At 42.8% G+C, this 23,400-nt stretch overlaps 1 protein-coding gene across 1 annotated transcript in view; it reads left to right on the top strand.

The window, feature by feature from the left end:
• otogl (otogelin-like) overlaps window positions 1–23,400 on the top strand; it is a 198,816-nt gene that overhangs the window by 72,450 nt on the left and 102,966 nt on the right. The window contains exons 23-26 of the mRNA XM_041215660.1: window positions 12,040–12,174; window positions 14,849–14,995; window positions 17,823–17,942; window positions 20,071–20,187. Coding sequence (XP_041071594.1) covers window positions 12,040–12,174; window positions 14,849–14,995; window positions 17,823–17,942; window positions 20,071–20,187 — 519 coding nt within the window. The remainder of the gene's footprint in view (window positions 1–12,039; window positions 12,175–14,848; window positions 14,996–17,822; window positions 17,943–20,070; window positions 20,188–23,400) is intronic.

Consider the following 23,400-nt stretch of genomic DNA (forward strand, 5'->3'; position numbering starts at 1 on the left):
TATATACACCAAAATAAATTTTCAAACAACTACATTGTAGGTAAAATACACTTTGAGTGTATTTATCCTTTTAAGTGTAAACTTTTTTTTTGTAAGTCCATACACAATATAAGACAAATAACTTAATAATATAGATGTTAGTATTAATAACTTGGTATTATGAGAATGTATTCTGTGTTATAGAGGGTAACACCGAGTTTAGATTAGTTCATTAGGATTCTGCAGAAGAATGCTTAGTGAGCAGGCAGATTCAAGATAATATAATTTAAGAAACATCAATGGGCTTATGTAAGAATTATAGCTAGTTTGGAGATAATGGCCACAAAATTGGGCTCCATAGTGCCACTGGTACCAGCGCTATGGCAGACCTGAACTTTTCAAAGGAAACCAGCTTACTCTCAGACTGATTTAAACATTACATTTAAACCTGGAAAAGATGCAGATGAACTGAAAAAAGGTCAACTGGGATGCTTTTGGTTATTTCTGGCATGGCTCTGATTGACTGAGTGCTAATGAGAATGTACAATGTGTGCGCTGGAAACATACAGAGTGGACAGATTGTGACGTCTGCAGCGTCATGAACAGAAAGAACATATGTATTCCATTTTACTGCCCCTGATCAGTATGTTGGTATGTAAAAGGTGTGTTTTTTTGCCTTCAGAACGAGAACCCCAATTAAATTATTCCAGCAGAAAGTTTTTTTGTGAGTTTTAAAGATAGGGAAGGCTACCTATTATCACACAGTTGCCCCGGATTTTTTGAGTTGTGAGTTCTCACTCACTTGTCTCCCACACACTCTTATGCACAAAGGTTAGATACAGATGAAAGTAAAACAATAGGGTTGCAACTTAGTTGCAATCTCAGTCTTTTTTGTGGCAGGCTTGTACTTTCTTGGATGGAAGTGATGCTTTAAAGTTACAGTGAAAGTCTGGTAAAGCAAAGAATTTTCAATAAGCTATGAAATTTCTTGTAGTTGAATTTCCAAGAGGTTAGTTCTCAGGTGAACTCGAAGTTAGAACAGATTGCAGGGGAGTCCTTCTCACACTTTCAAGGTATTTCTGTTTATTACCCTGGTTGCTTGGATGACTTGCAGCTATTAGATGGCTTTCAGTGGGATTCTCTCTCTCTCTCTCTCTACAAGCAGCTTCTGCTGGTTTTTAAAAAGCAGACAACCAATATGGGTTTCCTTATCATGTGCCTGACTGTCACAAGTTCAAAGTCCTTTTTTCAAACAAAGGATGATATATCAGTTGATTCCAATCATCCTGTGTTATTGTTTAACACCTTTAGAGTTTGAGACAGCTGGTGGCTTCCTGTTGGAATGACCCATTCAATTTGAAATTATCCATTTGAATTGGTTTCAGGAAAGGGCATCGATACAACATCAGTCTGGAAAGTCCCTTTTGTTCCCTCTTGAGACAGGAGTGGTTTTTCACAAAAGAAGTCAGGTGTCCCTCAGGCGGCCATCTTTTGCAGATTTTTGTTCAGTTTTTTTTAAAATGTGAAATATTGGCTGAATGTTCATAATATACAGGAACATTACACAACTTCTAACATTGATTTGATGCATGATCTGTCATTTTGGATTGCAGTAGTCCACTTAATGCTCTCTCTTGATCAGTGTTCTCACTGTTTGTCTTTGCCCGGTCTAGTGCTCTTATGCAGCGCAACTCCAGTAGCTGCAGCATGGCTGGTGCAAGGCTGTTGACTTCCACTGAGGGAGAGCACAGGCGGCCTTGCAGGATGACCTCAAGCAGCTCAGGGCCTTATCGGCCAGGCTTTCAGAAGCTCAGCATGGGCAGCAGCAATCTGGATGGCTGAGAGGCAACAGAAAAAGGTCAACTGGTTCTTGCACCCCAGAGTCTCTGGCACTCCCTCAGAGCAATTTTTTTATTAGTCCATGGGATGTGGGCATCGCTGGCTCAGCCAGCATCTATTGTCCATCCCCAATTGCCCTTGTACATAGAGCATTTAAGAGTCAACCACATTGTTGTGGGTCTGGAGTCACATGTAAGCCAGACCTGGTAAGGACAGCAGATTTCCTTCCCTAAAGGGCATTAGTAAACTAGGTGGGTTTTTATGACAATCGGCAATGGTTTCATGGTCACCATCAGACTTTTAATTCCAGATTTTTATTGGATTCAAATTCTACCACCTGCCGTGGCAGGATTCGAACCCAGGTGCCCAGAGCATTACCCCTGGATTTCCGGTCCAGTGACAATATCTCGACACCATCACCTCCCCCAAATGCTAGAGCAATCGTGATAATCTTTTGGTTAGTAGATTGTTGGATGCTGTGAGAACCTGCAATTAAGGCCTTTTGAGCACTGGTGTCTACAGCCCTGAAGGCAGCAATCTGAGCCTGTATGGCACCAAGCATGGATTGCATGACCTTAGTCTGAGCTTCAGCTCAAATTTTGGGTGGCTTCTGTCTGTGCAGCATCACGGTTGGGTCAGCAAGTGCTGTCATAGACTGGTCACCTCTTCCATCCTGGAAAGAATGGTCTCTAAGCTCTGCATGAATATCTGTGTCAAATTGGAATCAGACCCCTCAATCCTCCTGGACAGTGACAACGGGCTATCTGACAGGTCTGCTATTACGACAAGTGTCCTGGTGTGCAGGATCATTAGTGTGCTCCTGTATGCTGCTCTATTGTAATCCCGTGTGTGCTCTGCAGTGCAGCTGGCCTGTGACTTTGCCCTCTGGGCAGCTGGCACACAAACCATCCTTTCCCCTTGGCTTGGAGGCAGTCCACTTGTGCCAGCTGACTCATCATATGATGATCCCGACTCTATATACTCTCTAAGGTATGTGCAGCGCCAGTGCCTGAGCTGATAGATGTGAGCGTCAGATCAAGTGACAGTGCTACTTCATCAGAGGTCAGCTGTAGACCCTCCCCCTGAGACTGCAGTGATCTTGCATTTCTGAAAGTAAAAATGGAGTAGGGGAGGGTTGGGTGAGGTAAGGAGAAAGAGTTGGAAAGTACAAGGAGCAAGGTCACACCATCTGCAGCTTGCACTTCATACCAAGTAGCAGAGAATGAGGTGGGACTTGAGAAGGTGCATATGGCAGGAACATATTGTCACCCCAAATGTTCTTGGTGACACCGGATGCAACAGCCTCAGTCACAACCATCCCCATGATATGGAGCACCATCTCATCCAGGATGCTCAAGTGATGTAGGCCTATTCCCATCCCTCAACACCCTTTCCAGTTCTGCTTTGGTCCCTGTAGTATGGGCCCTTTATCATGAAAGAGAGAGGGCAGAATGTCAATAATTGTGTTGCACTGTGTTTGGGTAATGTGCCTGCCATAGCTGAACAGGAAGTATGTGGATACAGCGAGAGGTGTGTGTGAGGCTGGTGTCATTGCTAGGTATGTATGGGTAAGGTTGCCTATCTGAATGTAAGACCTGTGTCCCGATTGCTTGAGAATGATGATGGCTGATTGCAGGAACTATGGTGGTTTGAGCAGCTTGAGAGATGGGTAATGCGATGGGCTTGAGATGTCATGTTAAGATATGTTCATAGACCTTGGTCAACCTTGTGAAGTCATTGAACAATTTTTGGTACTGCTGCCAGACCCTCAGGGCCAGACAATGGGAAATGACCGACGTGGGGACCTGCTTCTATTCCCTTCTCGGGGTGTTCCTGCCCCACTGCGGAAACGATGCATCTCTCCTCATTTCCATCTCCTGAACTGATGCCTCCAGTGCCGCATCATTTTCTGTGCTTTTGCTTCAATTCAAGATCCCTAAAGACAGTTTGCAGCAGCTTCTGTACAAGTGCAGCTGCCTTTAAGACATGCAGACTGGCTGTGCATCATGCTGTCCATGCATGATGCTGGGCCCCGTGTTGGGTATGCAGCCAGTCAACAATGTGTTCTACACTGAGCTGCGAGCTGAAATCATCTAGATCAGGAGGCAACATGAAATGTGCCTGAAAGCAGGCTCTGATGCAATTTTCCCCCAACATGTCTGGGTTTCAGCTGTTAGTATTCTGGTAAGGTGTGTAAATTGCGCTATCATATATATGAATAGCAATCACATCCCAGTGAGTGTGGAGTGTATGTGGTATAACATTGCCATCTACTGGTGTTATATGACAGAGATCACATGACAATCTCAGAACTGTTTGGTTTAGAGCAATTCATTTGATATTGTCTAGTTTTATATATGGACTGACTTTCAGCAATTCTTTGGTATTCTTTAAGAACTCACCAGGATTGGGTAGTAGTTTACAGATCCAGTGAATATCTTACCATTAAGTATAGGTAAATAACTTGCTTGCACTTTCTGTAATTGTTAATAAACCAACAAACTGATTTACCTCTGACACCCGAACCTGTATCTTGGATTAATCTACTCAATCAAACACTTGTCTTTGAGAACAATATTTATTAGGATGTTTACAATGCAGCCTAGTAAGTACAATAGCAGCAGCAGCATAGTTTCAGTACAAAGAAAGGGCAGGGAGATTAGGTGGGCAAAATTCCTCATTTAAGATTTAGCAAAATAAAAGTAGATGTGAGTAAAATAGTGATTAAAAAGGTAGAAACCGCCCACATACTATTCGTATGTGTTTCATTTTAAATGTGACTCATGCAGTCGCAGCCCAATTGAGACAGTCAAATTCCTCCTCACTAACATTTGAGAACTGGTCTCCAAGCTAAGTGAACTGCCCCACAGAATATTCAAGCAAGAAGCTGGCCGTCGTATTCACAGAATGATATTTCTTATATTAAATCTCAGATTCCTCTTTTACCATCACTGGATATCTCTTATGTGATTACAGTTGAATGGGAGTTGCCTTGGGAATTTTCAACATTGATTCCAGACTCTATGGGTGGAATGTTCCATTTGTGAGACGCAGTGCGGTGACGGGCAGTTTCGGGCAGCGCCCACCCTGCTGGCCGGAACGGTGGGAACTCGCGCCTGATTCCGCGTGGAAGGTCATTGATTATGCACATGCGAGTATCTGGTCAAATCGCCTGGCGGGTCAGGAGCTGATTCCTCCGCCCGCCCATCAGCTGGTGGGGTCAAAGGTCCGGGTGCCATATTTAAAGGCCAGTCCAACACATTATCTCACTCTCTCCAGCCCACCTGCCTTCCAGATATGTGCAAAGGTGTCTGGCAGCCACAAGAAGAAAGCTGAGAGCCTTAAGAAGAAGGCAGCGCCCCGCTTCACCCCCTCCAGGCCTTGATCAGATGGATGCGGTGCACAGGCAAGTCCTGTATCCCAGGGGTGGCTGCAGAGGCACAGCAGCCTCACCTCTCTGGCCTGGGAGGCTGTCGCAGAGCAGGTCAGTGCTGCTGGCAGCCATTGCCCGAAATGCCACCCAGTGCAGGAAGAGGATAAATGATCTAATTCGCTCCACCAAGGTAAGTCATCCTTTAACTCCCTCCAATATCAAACTCTCATCATAGCATCATGCACTCAAACTCTTCAGGGGTCTCACACAACCTTAAGCGGGGGACACAAATCAACACTCATTCTCTCACCGAGACTTTCACATCACCACCATCCCATCGGTTATGTTGCTCACACTCCATCCTCTGGCCTTTCAGGGGAGGGCTCACCACACACACAGGACATGCATCTCACCCAAACTCTGCTCCATCCCTTCCCATCACATGCCTTTCTTTCTTCTTCATACAGGCCAAGCTGGCACAGAACGGGCGAGAGATCGCAGACTGGGGGAGGGACGGCCGACATCATTGCCCTCACTGAGTTTGAGGAGGTTGCAGCCAAGCTGGCTGGGGAGGACAGGGATCGCTCCTGTGGGGAACGGGAGATCGGCCTCTCTATCCTGGTACATATCACAGCTCCATCACTTTATCAAATCCTGACATTCAGAATGAGTCACATGCAGACTTATATAGCTCATGCTCATTAACTGAAACTCTTATTTTCTATTTTCCAGGCATCAGCAGATCAAGGCCCCCAAGTCAGCTGAGCACCAGTACTCAGACACAACCTCCAGCAGCTCAGAGACACACACGTCGGTGGGGCACCGCTGTAGATTAGGCTCGGGCTCACTTTCTGGAGAACACCTTACTGACACGTCCCTGCAGCAGTCGGAGGCAGGGACAGCCCGGGACTCCAGCACTTGCAGAGCTGCTGGAGACCAGCCACCCGCTCTGTCCAAGTCAGATGAGCCTCTGGAAGCAGCCAAATTTATGCTGGAGATGCAGTGATGGGTGGTGGAACATCAGGCAGAGATTCAATTGTCACTCAGCAGATGAGAGTGAACGATGGAGGAGTCCGTCCGCGTTCTGTCTGATGTCCTGGCTCCAACATGTGAGTGTCTTGAGCTCACCGTGGGAAGGCTGGCAACCACCATGGAGAACTTGGTCTAGCAGGTCTTGCTGGATTTGCACTGGACCCTGCACTCCATGGCCACACACCCTGGTGGCCACCATCAGAATTTAGGCAACATGGGGAAGAGGCACCTTGACCTCCCTCTGGGTGCACCATCTCCTGCAGGAGTCAGGGCGGGGCCCTCGGGCACCCACAGGGAGGATAACCATCAGCTGGACACCCCGGGGGCCTCCTCTCAGGACACTCCAAGGGTGTGCAGCCGATCACAGCCCCCTCTGCCTGTGACCCCACCCACTCCAGCTTCTCAGGCCACCGAGGGCACTTCTGCCCCTGAGCAGGTGACCCTTATCAGGCTGGGGCCCTCCAGGCCTCGAGCCACCAGAGGACGTCCACCAAGGTCATCACAGACATCAGGATGTAGTGGTCAGCAGGCTGCCTCCACCTCTACTGCGGATGTCAGGGCTGCACCCAGGCGTAGAGCTAGAGTTAGGAAAGTTAAGAAAAACTGGTGTCACTTGTGGGTCACGGGTGTGCTAGATATGTAAATAAATTACACTTTTGTTAATATATTTGATGGTTATGTGAATGTTCCTGTCAACTGAAGGCGTTGTGATTTTGTACTTTGGAATCCTCTTATTTCGAGGTTTAGCCTTTCTCCCACTCAGTGATTGTGTCCCACTGTGAGATTAATATTCCTGTGATGTCAACCTTAGTTGTACTAGTATCCGTACCCCTTGTGTGATGTCAGGGAAATGTGTTTAAATCTTTATTGGAAATATGTGATGTAAGCATTTCTAACCCTTCTTCCTCAAAGAACATCAGTGAGTGAGGGCAGCTCATCAGCATTGATAATCTAGCAGTATGTGTGTCTCTTCAGTGGTAGTGACAGAAGAAAAGACGTGTACGGGAGGAGGAGATCCCTCGGCTTGTCTACATCTCAGGGGCAGCAGTTTTTGCATCATTAGATAGTGGTGAAGGCTTCATGTCTTCTCTTGCATCGCTTTTGTTCCTAAATGGATTCTCAGTTCCCAGAGTGAGCTCACTCAAGGATTGCATTGTGATGCATGAGGCCAGAATGCGCAACTGTGAAGGTGGGACTTGTTTTCACTGCAAGTGGATGGACATCCTCTGACATGGAAGTAAATGTCATTGAGAACTAGAAGAGATGTGGCCATCTGCCCCTCTTAACTTTATTCTTCCTGGAACCTATCAGCAATTAACATCTCATCGGCATGTCTTCCTCGTCTTCCTCCATGGTGTGATCGTGCTCATACTGACCCTCAGCAGCCTCCTGAGGTTCCTGGGCCTCCGGATCTTCATCCTCTGATGAGCTCTTATCCTCCAACAGTTCACCCTCTGGCAGGGGTTCATCTCTTTGCATTGCCAGATTGTGAAGGGCACAACACACTGCAATGACGTGGGCAACCCGTCGGGACAGTATTGGAGTGAGTCACCTGAGCATTCCAAGCATCTGAAAGGCATCTTCAGAAGTCCTGTGGTCTGCTCTATGAGGGAGTGTGTGGAGTTGTGAGCAGCATTGTACCTCTCCTTGAAAGGAGGTACAAGAGGGCAACACACCGTGTCATCAGCCAGTGTTTCAGTAGGTAACCCTTATCCCCAAGTCACCTCTGCAGACATAATGGCCCCTCGAAAATCTCAGGCACCTGAGAGTGACTCAGGATGTAGGAGTCATGGCAACTCCCAGGTACTGTGCACAAATATGCAGTATGTGCTTCCAATGATCACACGCTAGTTGTACATTGATGGAATGGTAGCTGTTGAAATTTGTAAACATTAGGGCCTGCTGCCATAGAGCCTGTATAACCACTTGGGTGCAGTCTATTGTCCCCTGCACTCTTGGGAAGCCTGAGATGGCGGCGAAGCTGGTGAATCTCACAGCTTGGCTATCTTCGTCCAGAGCAAACCTGATGTAATGATGGGCCTTCCTGTGAAGGGCATCTTCCTTTGTGCATGTTACTTGCCACTTGTCAGCTCAAGCCTGGATATTGTCCAGGTCTTGCTGCATTTGGACATGGACTGCTTCAGTATCTGAGGAGTTGCAAATAGTGCTGAACATTGTGCAATCAGCAAACATCCCCACTTCTGACATGATAGAAGAAAGGTCATTGACAAAGCAGATGAAGATGGTTGGGCCTAGGGCACTACCCTGAGGAACTCCTGCAGTGATGCCCTGGAAAAAAGATGATTGACCTGCAACCACCACAGTATGGTCAATGAGTGGATGCCCTTTGGCCCATTAGGAGTGTCAAATCTGGTGAACAGGTGACAGGCCATCATTGATGGAATGCCATATATGATACAGTTGTGCCTCCTTCACTATTGCCTGTATTCCCAAATTATAAATCCCTATCTGGTACTCCTGAGATGCAGCGACTGTGATGTGAAGCCACTGAGTCCTGAGTAGCTCTTTAACAGTGCTAATGAAGCTATTAGCTTTCAGTGACTTTCATCGTAAGGAGGTCTTCCTCTTTTCTTTCTAAGCAGACTCATGTTCACACCTGCAGCAACAGGAAGCTAGAGGGTGACCCCGGAAAGGTTCCCTTGTATTTGCCCTTCCCTCTCACTGCCATTCCACAGCCTTCATTCCTCATTGCCCACCTTGTGTTCATCAAACCCACCCTCGCCTCACAGCCCACCCCCGGTTGTAATGCTCGTTTCTGAAAGTGGAGGCCTGCGTGAGTACCACAGCAATGGTGTTCTCCGGGACAATGTAGGCAAAGAACAGGAGCAGGCCAACCCTACAGCCCAAGCAGTGTAGCGTTCATCGCAACAAGACCGGCACAGTGCTATGGCAGGTAGGCTCTGTATGTTCCACTCACCTCAAAGTTACCAGCGAACTGAGGTCCAACTTGTTCATGCCACCCTTTACAAACAGGTTTGTGGCCAATGTGACAAAATTCTGGTGAGCAGCTGTTTTAATGAGCGTTCATGAGATGTTAATGAATGCAAATGGCATTCACGACACTATTCGGCAGGATAACCAACCTGCCATAAACCCATCACCGGGAGAATTGCCAACTGTTGTTACATTGGCAAATTCCCAACTTTCTTTGCCTGCAGCTGGATTCTTCACTCCTGCCCACCATGAAACCCATAGTGGGCAGGTTGGGAAAATTCCACCCTATGACGTCTTATAACTTCAGGTGAAATAAAGCATTGGAAACTTCCAGATGATCTGCGCCCTCCCCATTGATAAATCAATAAACCTGCAGGTTGAATTTTACTTGGAGGAATTACTGAATGTGCTAAAGGCATCAAATGTATTCTGGGTGGGAGACTTCAGTGCCCAATACTGACTTGAACAGGCTGAGTTTTGGAAGGTAGAGATGCCACCATCAGGTGGTGAGAGAACTAGCATAGCTTGAACTCATTTTCACCAAACCGATCTCACTGTGGCAGATGCATCTGTGCAGAATAATATTGGTAGGAGCCTCTTTAAAGACAGCATTCCAACTGTAATACAGAAGACCTGGGCACCAGTAATAGCCGTCCCAGCCAAGCTGTTCCCTTGCAGCTATTAGACTGGCATCTACCCAACAATGTGGAAAATTGCCCAGGTATCTCTGATCCAGGAACAATCTAACTCAGCTAATTACCTTTCCATTAGCCTTCTTCCAATCTCCCACAAAGGGCTGTATCCCCAGATTTTAGAATGTTACAAGTGATTTCATCCAAGTTCCCAAGATATTAAGGGGAATTGATCAGGTAGACAGAGAGAAACTATTTCTGCTGGTTGGGAAATATAGGACCAGAGGATTGATAAGACTTAAAGTCTGTAAGATAAAACAGAAATATATGTTCCAACATTCCTTTGGTGGTCTCGAAATTCCAGTGTTGTTGTGGCCAATGTAAACTGGTTGTTTTTCTGGAGACAGTCTCTTTTAACTGCAATCCATCTTTCAAAATTGGATGCTTTGATACTTGAAGTTCCTTTCGATTAAAATTCTCTATCTCTGTGATGTATTCCAAAATGTAACAGAGATAGGGTCTGAACTTGACAATATCAGGTAGAGAGAGGGATTTAGTTACATTCTGCAGTCGTCATCTTTTCTAGATGTAATCGGTATATTCTGCAGACTCCCTTCTTTTTGTAAAAAACAGACAAGTTTACAATCATAGTTTTTCACAGTGGGCTTCTGATCATGTGACAGCTGGCAGCTGGCAACTGGCAACAATGGAGGGCAATCCAGATTAACGAAGGAGCTGTGCTTTCCAATTGTCAAAGCTATCAAGATGTCCTTGAAACAGACACCCTCTTTGCATAGTGAGTTTTGTTAGTCCTCCTTTGTTCCTGGTAGTTTCTGAAGTCTTATTGTCCTTATGTTTTGCAGAGAGTTCAGACAATGACAGGTGTGAAGTCCATTGGGGAACTCCCTTGACATGTCCCCTGGTAATCCACTTTCAGAGGCTTCTAGAAACTTGGTCAATTTGTAGGTCAGATGACTTCTGCAGCCATTTTAAAACAGTGTCCTTGCAGTTCTAGCTGTTTCTTTTCCCTTTTAAAAACAATCAAGGCATTACACCAGTCGATGAAACTAATAATATTCCACGTTGCACACGACAGATTGCCAGGACTAATGGCAGAACAGACTTGAGGGACTAAATGGCCTACTCCTGTTTTAATGTAAAGTAACAAAGGAAATCATCAATAATATCTTAAATGGCATGTACTCACCAATGAGCTACTTGACCAAGCTCAATTTGGGTTCTGCCAGAATCACGACTCCAGACCACCCACAGCATTAATATAGACATAGAGTTAAATGACGATGAAGAGGTGAGAATAACTGTTGTTGACATTAAGGACCAAGAATTATAGCACTGAGAAGGGCTAGCAAAATTGAAGTCAATGAGGATCAAATGGAAAACTCTTCTGTGGCTATTGTCATGTCTGGTCTTCAGGAAAATGGTCGTGGTTACTGGCAGCCAATCATTGCAGCCCCAGGACATCACTGTGGGAGTTGCTTAGGGCAGTATCCTTGGCCTAACCATCTTCAGTTATATCATCAGCTACCTTCCCTCTGTCATTAGATCAGGAGTGTAGCTATTCTCTGATAAATCCAAGTTGTTCAGCTCTGCCGTTGTTTCTGTCTCTGAAAATGAAATAGCCCAAACCAGTCTACACAGCAAGTACTTGGACAAATGCCCAGGGTTGAGCTGGCAAGCAGCATGTAACAATGTCAGGCAACACATCCCGCTGCAGGTATCACTGGTATTGCCACATTTTTAGCAATAGAATGACACTGTAGGTAACCATGATCCAAGATTATCAATCATGAGGGAGATGGCATTGTTTCCCATTCAAATAGTTAAAAAAAAATAGTGGGAACAGTTGTTTAGGGTGGCAGACTTCCCATGTTATACCCTCAGGTTATCAGCTAATCACGTTTCTTTTCCAAAGAATATGTTACGTTTCTATCAATGTATGTCCTAATTAAACTGGATGTTTCAGCTTCATATCGATCAGCCAATCATTAATTACATCCCTCCTGAAGTAAGCTTCTGTTTCCAAAAACTGCTGGTGTGTGATGAAAAGAGGCATTTCTAAAATTTGATTCCAAAGAAACCCATTCAAAGATGACTAATGGAGCGACAACACATAACATATAGTTCACTTGAGACCAGAGGAATTATGAATACAGTTTTAAGTTCAAACTATCTTGGAGAAGACAATCTATCTGTCCATTTGTTTTCTAGAGCACTGCCAGCTTGAATGTTTCTATAACCACTCAGAATATGGATTGCTATGACAGTGGAATCATTTGTATGAAGTCCCTCATGATTTCTGTCGGAGGCACCCACCTTTACTTTAATGACAATTCTGGGAAGCCAGTGAGTAACTACCTTGATTAAACACAAATTAATCCAGACTTTCTTTCTTAATTTTTCTTGAAAAGAAGTGTTCAAATCTTGCCTTTAAAATATTAACCTCAGGTCCCAGAAATGGAAACTTGTGTGTGGCTCATTAGTGGGAATTAGTTTATCCAGGCTTATAAAATACAAATAATCCAGGAAAGGCCAAATGGTTATCTCCAATGGCTCAGTGGGTAATTGTAGCCTATAATTGCTGAACCTTACTGACTGTGAAGTCTTAGTTCAATTTTTGTGTGTGTGTTGTCTAGGCAGCTGTCAGCAAGGGTTGAAATGAGGTCTCTACCTCACTTCACTCCAGGACTAGGAAAGAAGTTAGCAGGGCTTCCACAACTGATTGCTGTTCAGCAGCACTTACTGATAGTACATTTGACTGTATATTCTGTGAGGATAGAGCCAGGGATAGCAATGTTAGTCTTCCCACACTGTCCAGGAACAGCAACCCCTGTAATGCATGAATAGAATGGCTTTCTTACACCTTGAAGGGAATTTAAAATTCTCAGGTATTGCATCAACAATGTGACAGAATTTATACAACATTTTTTCTATTGAACTTGCCCAAAATTTATTGGAATATGATAGTTATCAACAATTATGACTGGGTTGTCAGTTTGATTTTAATTATGTACTGTGCAATTAAAATTTTCAGAGATTGTTGAATTTTTAATGCCCCAGCGATTCACTCAGAACATTGAATATTGAATCGTAACTATGAACTTCTGCATAAAACTGTGTCCATCGCTGGTCTCACTGTCATTATACAGTTAACATTCCCATAAAAATGATTCTATTTATTATAGTTTTTGATGGATTTAAAGTATTTCATTTAAAGCATTAATTAAATTTCACTTTAAAACTGAAATCCCATTTGAATGGAATCAAATCTTTAAAATAATCTCAATGATGTGAGAATGTGATTTCCATGCTGCTTCAGTATTTGGTTTAACATATTGCAAAGTCTTGTATAAAAATAGCAGTCATGATAAAGTCCAAAATTCATGAGCACCTTCTCATTCATTATTCCTGGCTGCATTACAAAGTGGCAGTATTCACATTCTACCTAAATGTGCTAACCATATAAATGATTTTCTCTTGTGCAACTTTTCTAACACTGCCTATTCCAAAAAATAAATGGATTAATACACAAAAATAATTGCATTACCCACTTTCTGCACACAACCTAGATTGCAAGAATAGCCCCTGGCTTATTTTCTCTACTGCCACAGGGAGTAGCCCAGACTTCCACTGTGGAGTCCAGAGGAGCATTCTGCTCCTATGGGCCTCACAATGATAAATATTTACCTAATGAGCCACACATTTTCGTGAACAGAGTTAAATTTATGGATAGATACTGAAACAACAATGTTTCTAAAATTTTAGTGCTGTTTAATTTGTTTAAAGAAGCATATACAGGAGTTTCCCTGTAACTGGAGTTATTGTGTTATTACATTGTTAGTTTTTCCATTTTGTGTAATTAATTTATTTTGCCTTTACACTTAAGCTTTTGATTCTGAAGGAAATTCCTGATCTCCTGTAGAGCTCATTTGCTGTTGACAGCCATATTGAGACATTGCAACCTTCGGTGGGATTTTCCACACCCGCCCGCTGCCACGATCTTCCAGCCGCAAGTCAGTGGACTTCTGGCCGGGGCGCTGCCTCGCCCGCAGGGGTCCCACCCGCAACAGGGCCAGAAAATCCCAGCCCTTATCTACTTAAAAGTCAATAGGGTGCTTTATGATGAATGCACTTGCCACATAAAACAAACTGGCCACATATCCAACCTGCTGCTCGCCTCTACTCAGTTCCAATCATATAAATGATTGTTATCAGTTATTATTCCTTTTCCATTTTATTACCGAAAGGATTCTACTTGTTCTCCTGCTCCAAGTTCCAACCCTGACATTTCACTGTTCCAAATTCCACAAGTTCCATCTCAATCTCAAAGTCAATCCTCTGCCTAACCTCCCCACCCCACTTACCTACACCCTCCTCCTCCTTAACTGTCCTCCATGGTTCACGGCCCTTCAAGCCTCTTCTTCTCCTTGCTTCCCTTCAAACTCTGTTCCCAACTTCTCATTCTGCCAGCTCTTGCCCTACCACAAACCCATCACATCTAAAAACATTACCACTCTTCCATTTCCCTACACCTAGCCATGCTGCACAACTTCACTTTACTAGTAGATTATTACGTTCTGCATTAGATTACTTTTGTCTTTAACAATATTTCAATTGATTTATTATGAGCAAAGTTACCGGAGTGCTGCAAGTTGAATGTAAAATGAATAACTGGTATACAATGCTGTCTGATTTCTGGACAAGATGCAACATAAAAGTCCCAGTATATTATTTCTGTTTTATTTGTCAACACGATCTGAAAATATTTATATGACAATGAAAAATTATTTCAGCAATTAAAATATAATAGAATATTGTTTTGCCACATGCTGGTTGCTGCAATTATTTTTCAGAAGCAAATGAGTTTTTCACAAATAATGTTAACAATAAACTTGAGGTCTGTGCCAAATTAGCAATTGATTCATCCAATAAATACTTTAATTACATAGGTTAAGAGTTTTAACATTCAGCTTGTAAACTGACAGAAGACTATTACTTGTGATTACTGTTCCTGTTATAGAGTTTATCTGGGGTAAGAAGAGAAGAATATGATTTTCAGCTGTGGAAGGCAGGTTACTACTCAGTGGTACACTATCCAGTACAAGAGATTACAGTCTTTTGGGATAAGAAGACAACTGTACATATTCAAGTTGGACCTCAGTGGCAAGTAAGTAGTTTCTTTACAGTTAACCTTGTCTAGCTGAAGTGCATTATGTTTATAATAGCAGTGAGAATAATATATCAAACTGAAACTATCAAACCTTGGACAGTTCTGATTTTCAAAATAGGGCACAGGTCTTTGATGCATCCTGCAGAAGCAATCTGCTATCTACAAAAACAATTGTTGAAAACATGCAAACATGAATATTTAAATGTAAAATTACTCTGTGTAACAGATCCTTAAGTTGCCGCAATACAGTGGGTCTTTACTTGAGAAATCAAAGCTGAGGGTAAATGCCTCATTTCATGTGTTTTGGTGTTTCTTACATTGCAACAGTGACTACACTTCAAAGCACTTCATTGGCTGTAAAACGTTTTGGGATGTCCTAAGGTCGTGAAAGTCGCTATATAAATGCAAGTCTTTTTTTAAGGTAGTGGTTTTGTGCTTCACAAGACCATAAGACGTAGGAACAGAAATAGACTATTTGGCCCATCGAATCTGCTCTGCCATTCAATGAGATCATGGCTGATCTGATAATCCTCAACTCCGCTTTCCTGCCTTTTCCCCATAGCCCTTGATTCCCTTACTGATTAAAAATTTGTCAATCTCAGCCTTGAATATACTTAACGACCCAGCCTCTACAGCCTCTGCAGTAAAGAATTCTACAGACTCACCACCCTCTGAGAGAAGAAATTCCTCCTCACTTCTGTCTTAAATGGGTGACCCTTTACTCTGAGACTATGGTTCTAGACTCACCTAGAAGGGGAAACAACCTCTCAGCATTCACCCTGTCAAGCCCCCTAAGAATCTTATATGTTTCAATAAGGTTACTTCTCATTCTTCTAAACTGCAATGAGTACAGGCCCAACCTACTCAACCTTTCCTCATAAGAAAATCCCTCCATACCCAAGATCAACCTAGTGAACCTTCTCTGGACTGCCTCCAATGCCAGTATATCTTTCCTTAGATAACGGGACCAAAACTGTTCATAGTATTCTAGGTGTGGTCTAACTAGTGCCTTGTATAGTTTTAGCAAGACTTCCCTATTTTTATATTCCATTCCCTATGAAATAAAGACCAAGATTCTATTTGCTTTCCCTATTAGCTGCTGAACTTGTATACTAGCTTTTTGTGATTCATGCATGAGGACCCCCAAATCCCTCTGTGCTGCAGCTTTCTGCAGTCTTTCCCCATTTTAATAATATTCAGCTCCTCCTATTCTTCCTGCCAAAGTGCATAACCTCACATTTTCCCACATCCAATTCCATTTGCCAAGTTTATGCCCACTCACTTAACCTGTCTATATCCCTCTGCAGACTATTTGTGCTATCCTCACCACTTGCCTTCCCACCCTATTTTTGTGTCATCCGCAAACTTGGCGATAGTCCATTCACTTCCTTCATCCAAGTCGTTAATGTGTATTGTAAATAATTGTGGTCCCAGCACTGATCCCTGTGGCACTCCACTTGTTATAGGTTCCCATCCTGAAAATGCCCCCTTTATCCCAACTCTCTGTCTTCTGTTAATTAGCAAATCCTCTATCCATGCTAATATATTGCCCCCAACACCATGGGGGGCTCTTATCTTTTTAAATAGCCTTATGAGCCATACCTTATCGAACGCCTTTTGGAAATCCAAATATGTTACATCTACAGCTTCCCATTTATCTATCTTGCTTGTTACCTCCTCAAAGAATTCTAATAAATTCATGAGGCATGATTTCCCCTTTTTGAATCCATGCTGACTCTGCCTGATTATATTATGCTAAATTTCTAATCATTATTAATGAAGTGGCCATTAACTTTCTTCAATGCTTCTAAAATTGATTCTGGAAGTCAGTAGTTATAATCATATTAAGACAGTCTTAAACAATATATTGCTTGTGAAGCAAACCATTGTGTTGCTGGGATATTGTGCATCTTTACTTGAGGGATCAAAGCTGAGAGTAAATGCCTCCAAGTGTGGTAAATGTGTGCTGCTTGTTATTTGTAGGCACTGGCAAACAATTTGTAGCATGGATTTTGCTCAGTGTTAATCTTTGTATTACTATTAACATTGAACCAAACAGCCAAATGGATCACAGACTTGCTACTAAAAAAACTGTGTAATCTAGTCATCTTTCTACTTATTTAAACTGTTGTGTGAAGAATTGTATGTCAATAAATGCAACACAGACAGATGATATTGTCCTCAGAGCACTATTAGAGATCTTAATGCAAGACAAAGGCATAATGCATGGCACAGAAAGTCAAATTTCACTTAGCCATTAAGGGTTTTTTTTGAAAGAGTACAGTTTTGAAGCTGAGTAGATTGTGACAGAAATGATGGAAAAAGAAATGCATCCAAGAAAAGACTGATGGCCGTGTGTGTAAAATTTTCCATTAGCAGATTCCATCTTTGATACAACTTATTTAGAGTGCTTAGAATTAAGCACACAATTAATAAACTGTTGCTTTTCCCTAGAAGCCTAGCTGTGAAAATGGCCAAGATGTCAATTAAAATAAAATAGATTATTCCCCTGCTGTTTTCAGAAAGTTAATTCCCTCTCGTTTTAGTAGTGTATCAACTCTGATTTTCATGGGAATGGGGCATGGGTGATTGGAAGCTACAGAACTGTTATTGTGCTTGAGTTACACAAATTGTACATCTATTCAATTGGGAACTTTAAAACTGGTTCAAAAAATGAAGCTGAATATTCAATAAATAGGAAAAAATGCCTCATCTTTTTCTTAGAATTGTCTTGCGCAGATTACCATTAAAAAAAAATTTGACTAATGACGTCTGATTTAGATATGTTGTATTATAATCATGATATTATTTCAATTATTGGTAGGGTAAGATGACAGGTTTATGTGGAAATTTTGACAAAAATACAGCAAATGACATGACTACATCGAACAACATGGAAGTGAGCAATGCTCAAGCTTTTGGAGATAGCTGGGCTCTTGGACAGGTAAGAATTGCCTGGACATAAAAATTAGCACATTGAGTCTGAGTCTGTTGTATTGTGGTCCACCTCATTTGGTTTAATTTTCTGAGTAATGTGAGTAGGCAAAACCTTCAAACAAATGAAATGTGGAACTTGTCTTAAACTGCTAAAAATAATTGCTCTAACATGCAATCTAACATCATAATCTATTGTTCGGTTTGGCCCATCTTTAGTTCACAAATGACATTCCCATGCCTCAGCAATACAAAGCATGGTGGTGTCCAAAGTATTTGACTATTTAAGTCTCTACTTAACTACCTCAAGATCTTGTTTAGTCTGCTCTGAATTTCTAATATGAACCTCTTGATAGTTCAGATTTCTAATGAATCATTCTCTATTACAACCCCTCTTTATGCATCAATGCCTTTGTGATGCTGGGATGGCCAAAACAATACACACTGTGTTATGTGGAATTCAAATAACCTACTGAAATAATCTGATTTAAAATTATGGGGGAAATTTCCACCTGCCTGTTATCCTATTAACGCTGAAAAACAGGCTGGTCAACAGATGAAAATTGATTTTTTTTTTAAAATCTCCTGCCCATTGGCTGCTTTAGGCCACCCAACTCATTCCAAATGGGCCTTACAATGGGTGGCCTAAGCTCCTGTCTGAAAAGGACAGGAGTCTTTTTTAATATTTAAATTGGGCCCAACAACAGTTGTGAGACCCTGGTACAATTTTTTTGTACTGATGGGCGTACCGTGTGCCATATGCTCTGGCCAGTGGGATTGAACTTGGTCAGTCTAACCAATGGTCCTTAAATAGACACAAAGGGGGAATTTCTGGGCAAGTTTTAACTTGCAAGAACAGATGGATTAGGAGCAATTTGAGTGGGAGGGTTGGGAAATATTTAGATTTTTAGAGAGGGAGCTCCAATATTCTGGCATTTGGGTATACCAGAGGCATTTTTGGATGCTGGTGAGAAACCTACTTCCGAAGTTGGGGTTTTTCAAATTGGATGTGGCCAGGTACTTAAGGCACAATTAACACCCATGGGAGATGCTTATGAGGTATTTTTAAATTGCTTTTAACTTGGTTCTAAATACAAGCAGCACATGTTTCCTAGGGTTCAGGAAACAGGCCAGAGAAACTAAGATGGGCTTAAATTGCACTTCATGTGGGTACTTAAACTTGTCATTGTCCCAGCTGGATAAAAGCTCACTTACTGCAGGTAGCATCCCATTTCCCTCTGGCTCATATTTGGCAATAAGTGGTTGTGTGGACATAGCTTTTTTTCAACGTTTGGGGATTTTCAAAATCAGGATGGGAGGAGCCTTGGATTTTATTTTTGGAACTCTTTCATGGGATGTGGGGTATTGCTAACAAGATCATCATTTGTTGTCCACCCCTAACTGCTTTTGAGAAGGTGGTGATGTGTTTGTCAGCACATCAGAAGAGGAAGCACATCACCAACCATGGCAGCAGTGACCTGCTATGGTGGGATATCAGTACATGCATGGGAGACAGATTTGCAAAAGTAAATATAACTGCACCATAAGTTGCTTCCAGCTTTGATCAGTTCTGTGTAAAAAAAATTGTAACTTTGTCACCGTTCCTTCACTGACACTGGGTCAAAAATCCTGGAACTCCCTCCCTAACAGCACAGTGGGTGTAGCTACACCACATGGACTGCAGGTTCCAGATGGCAACTCACCACCACCTTCTCAAGGGCAATTAGGGATGGGCAATAAATGCTGGCCCAGCCATGAAAGAATAAAAAAAAGGCAAAACACAATAATAAAGAGTAATAAAACCCCGTATAGATTCTTCTCTTTCCAGCATCACACAGTTGTGATCTCATTACCTGTGATGAATAATTCTAACAACACAAGACTGTTTCTGTAAAATTCTGTTTGCTCCCAAAGTAGCTAAGTATCCTATTTTCTGCCATTGGTGTCATTTAGCTTTTGGCTATAGTGTAAACAGGGGTGCTATTGGAATAGCCACCTGTTTAGACACCTCTCTCAGATTTACTTGAAAGGATTATACAATGATTATAATACAGTCAATGGCTAAGTTAACCTATAACTTTTTAAGATGTTGGCTAATAATTTGAAAATTAATATTTTTCTCTGTTCTTTTATTCAAGTGTGTGAGTAGAAATGGTATATCCAGGCCATGTGAAGCAGATTTAATCAGGCAGCCGTTTGCGAAGAGAGAATGTGCTATTCTATACAGTGAAGTTTTTGCTCCTTGTCATAATGTGGTAGGTGCAAGGATTTTGTTTTGTTTTTCTCTTTTTACACTACATATTTTTGGCGTGGCTTCTGTGCTACCTTTGCAAGTGCATCCTTTTTTACTTGTCCTGATACTTGGGTGCAATTTATACTTTGGGATAACAAGCAGAATTTTTTTGAATTCCTTTAACTACTGCTTCTATGTGGTGTCTCCACAGGCTCCTCCTTGTCTTTGAAAGCAGTAGAATAACACAGTACAACCTATTTTGGGCTTGACCTACCAAACTAGCTTAATGTACAATGATAGAACAAATAGGTAATAGCAGAACATGTGGGGGGATTTGCAACTCTAGTGCAAATTGGCTGGACAGTGAGCAGGTGTCTGCTCGTCCATGGTTCCAGAATGTGACCCAAATCATTTTTGTTGTCTGGCCACATCTGCTCAAAGAGCACCACCAAGCAGTTCGCCAATCCAGAACAGGGTAAGAGGAATCTGGCACTTTCTCTGCAGTGTTTAAAGTGGGAAGATCTGGAAATCCCATCAGTTTGCCTTACTATACAAGTAGTGCCATGTTTGCAGGAACCAGATGTAATTGTTGTTACAAGAGCTGTAACTGGACTCCGCCATACTGTACCTGAACAGTAATTGATCTATGATATCATTTAACGATTTTGTAACTCGAGTTAGATTGCCTTGAACCTTTGTCAATGGGGAAGCAATGTGCCTCGGAGTTCCTGCCAAGCCCACAATGTGGGTGTCAAAAAGATATAATGTATTGTAAAATAGATTAATAGTGGTGTGTGTATGTGTGTGTGTGTGTGTAAGACTTAATTGAATTAATCTGAGTACTTTGATTCAAGAAGAGAGGTTAGGTTTGAAATGTTGATTATATAAACATGGGGAAGTTTAGAAACGGTGTGTTTATTTTCCCCAAAGATTGCTGGGTTTTATTATCAGGGAGATAAAGTCCAAAGGCACAGTGAAACAATAGGGAGAATTTTCCGGTCGGTGAGCGGGGACAGGGCCCACACACTGACATGTAAAATGATGCGCGATGATGTCAGGCGGGCATCCTGACATCACTGCGCGTCATTTAGATTTTCAGTTTGGTGGGTGTGCAGCCGAGTCAATTAAATGAGCTGCCCGTCCAACCTTAAGGTTGACGGGCAGGTGAAGAGCCCAGGCAGCCTTCACATCTTTCATGGAACCTCATCCACAGGCGGGATAAGATTTCATGAAGTGTTTATAAATTAAATAAAATTTTTAATTACTGTTCCTTGACATGTCCCAGCTCATGTGACACTGTCACATGAGGGGACATGTCTTCAAATATTTTCAATTCTTTATTTAAATATTTGAACCTTAAACAAATCTCTCTGTGCCTCAGGGAGATTTCTGCACTCTTTTGTGCGCATGCCCATACTCAGGGAATCTCCTGCCGCCCGCGCAGGAAGCACTCAGCCTTAATTGGACCGCCCACGTAAAATGGCGGCGCGGACCCAACTGGGGGCGCCGATCGGGTTTGCACTCGCTCCCGTCTGCCCCCACCCAACCCCACTCCCCACCCGCCACCCCTCCCACCACCACCACCACACCAACCCCCGCCCCCCCCACCCCGATGTGTGTAAAATTCATCCCAATGGGTATTTGCATCCAAGGAGGACGATAAGTTTAAAGAAGAGAACCTTGTTTGGAAGGGAGGCATTTTTAAGATCTTACAAATGTATGAAAAAGCCTTCAGCATCTATTTCAAGCTGCTGTTTTCAAAGGACTGAAGTTAAGAAAACTCACTTGGAGTTCCATTTGTTCAGGGTATCATGTTTCTTTGGGTCTTTTAAAATCTATGTGTCTTACTGTTGCCTTAACAAAAGTGTAACTGGGAACTATATTGATTAGGGGATTTAGAAGTTATCATAGTAGTAATGTGCAGATCTATGTATGTATTTAAAATTATTTCTCTTACCAATAAATGTTTAAGCTAGTTTTATAAAAACCGAAAAGACTTGGTGGTTTTATTACGACTGAATTCAAGGCACGCATCTCAAAATGTAATCAGATTGAAAATTCGTTGTGACAGTTATTTCAAGTTTTCCCCTGGGATTTGAGCAGTTCAGCATTTACCATCAGCTGTGTCATAACAGTGGACATCTCAGTTTCATGGGTACTGGCACAGGTGCCTTGAATCGTTGATGGGATGTGGTTACTGCTGGCAAGGCCAGCATTTATTGCCCATCCCTCATTGAGAAGGTGGTGGTGAGACATCTTTTTGAACCACTGCATTCCATGTGTTAGGCCGAGTGCTGTTAGGGAGAGAGTTTCAGGATTTTGACCCAGCAACAGTGAAGGAATGGCAATATAGTTCCAAGTTCAAGATGGTGGTGATTTGGAGGGGAACTTGCAGGAGGTGGCCTTCCCATGTATCTGCTGCTCTTGTTATTCTAGGTGCTCAAGTTCGTGGGTTTGAAAGGTGCTGTTGAAGGAGGCTTGGAGAGTTTCTGCAGTGCAGCTCATAGATGGTACACACTGCTGCTACTGTGCCCTGAAGGTGGAGGGAGTGATTGTTTAAGCTGATAGATGGGGTGCCAGTAAAGTGGGCTGCTTTGTCCTGGATAATGTAGAGCTTCTTAAGTGATGGAGCTGCACTGGCCAATTCCAACACACTCCAGACTTGTGCTTTGTAGACAGGTTTTTAGGAGTCAGATAAGTAACTTGCCACAGAATTACTTATGTAGCTGGTTCAGTTAAGTTTCTCTCTTTGTTTCTCTTTTATCCTCTGCTGCTGCTGTCCCTGATCAGGTCAACATTGTTTTTTCACCCTCTCTCTGTCTCTCTTTTATCCTCCATTGCTGCTGTTCTCTCCAATCAGACCTACGCTCTTGTAGAGGTTTGGTACAACTGAGTGTCTTGCAGGTCCATTTCAGAGGGCATTTGAGTCAACCACATTGCAGTGGGCCTGGAGTCACATGTCGCACAGGTTAGGTGAGGACAGCAGATTTCTTCGCCTAAAGGACATTAGTGAAGAGTTTTTTTGACAATCCACTAATATATAGGGGCAGAATCTTGTGACCTCGCCCATGGCAAGTTTGGTGATGGTGCTGGGGCATTTAATCAGGTGTCAGTGTGGCAGAAGGGGACCCTTCTGTCTTCCCGCCTCCACCCTGATTAGGTCTGTGGTGGGATGGCCCATGCACAACGTTCCCTCCCCATCACCATTGGTATTAACCCAGCAGCACAGGGGGAC

This window comes from Carcharodon carcharias, chromosome 21 (assembly GCF_017639515.1).
Source record: "Carcharodon carcharias isolate sCarCar2 chromosome 21, sCarCar2.pri, whole genome shotgun sequence".
NCBI lineage: Eukaryota > Metazoa > Chordata > Chondrichthyes > Lamniformes > Lamnidae > Carcharodon > Carcharodon carcharias.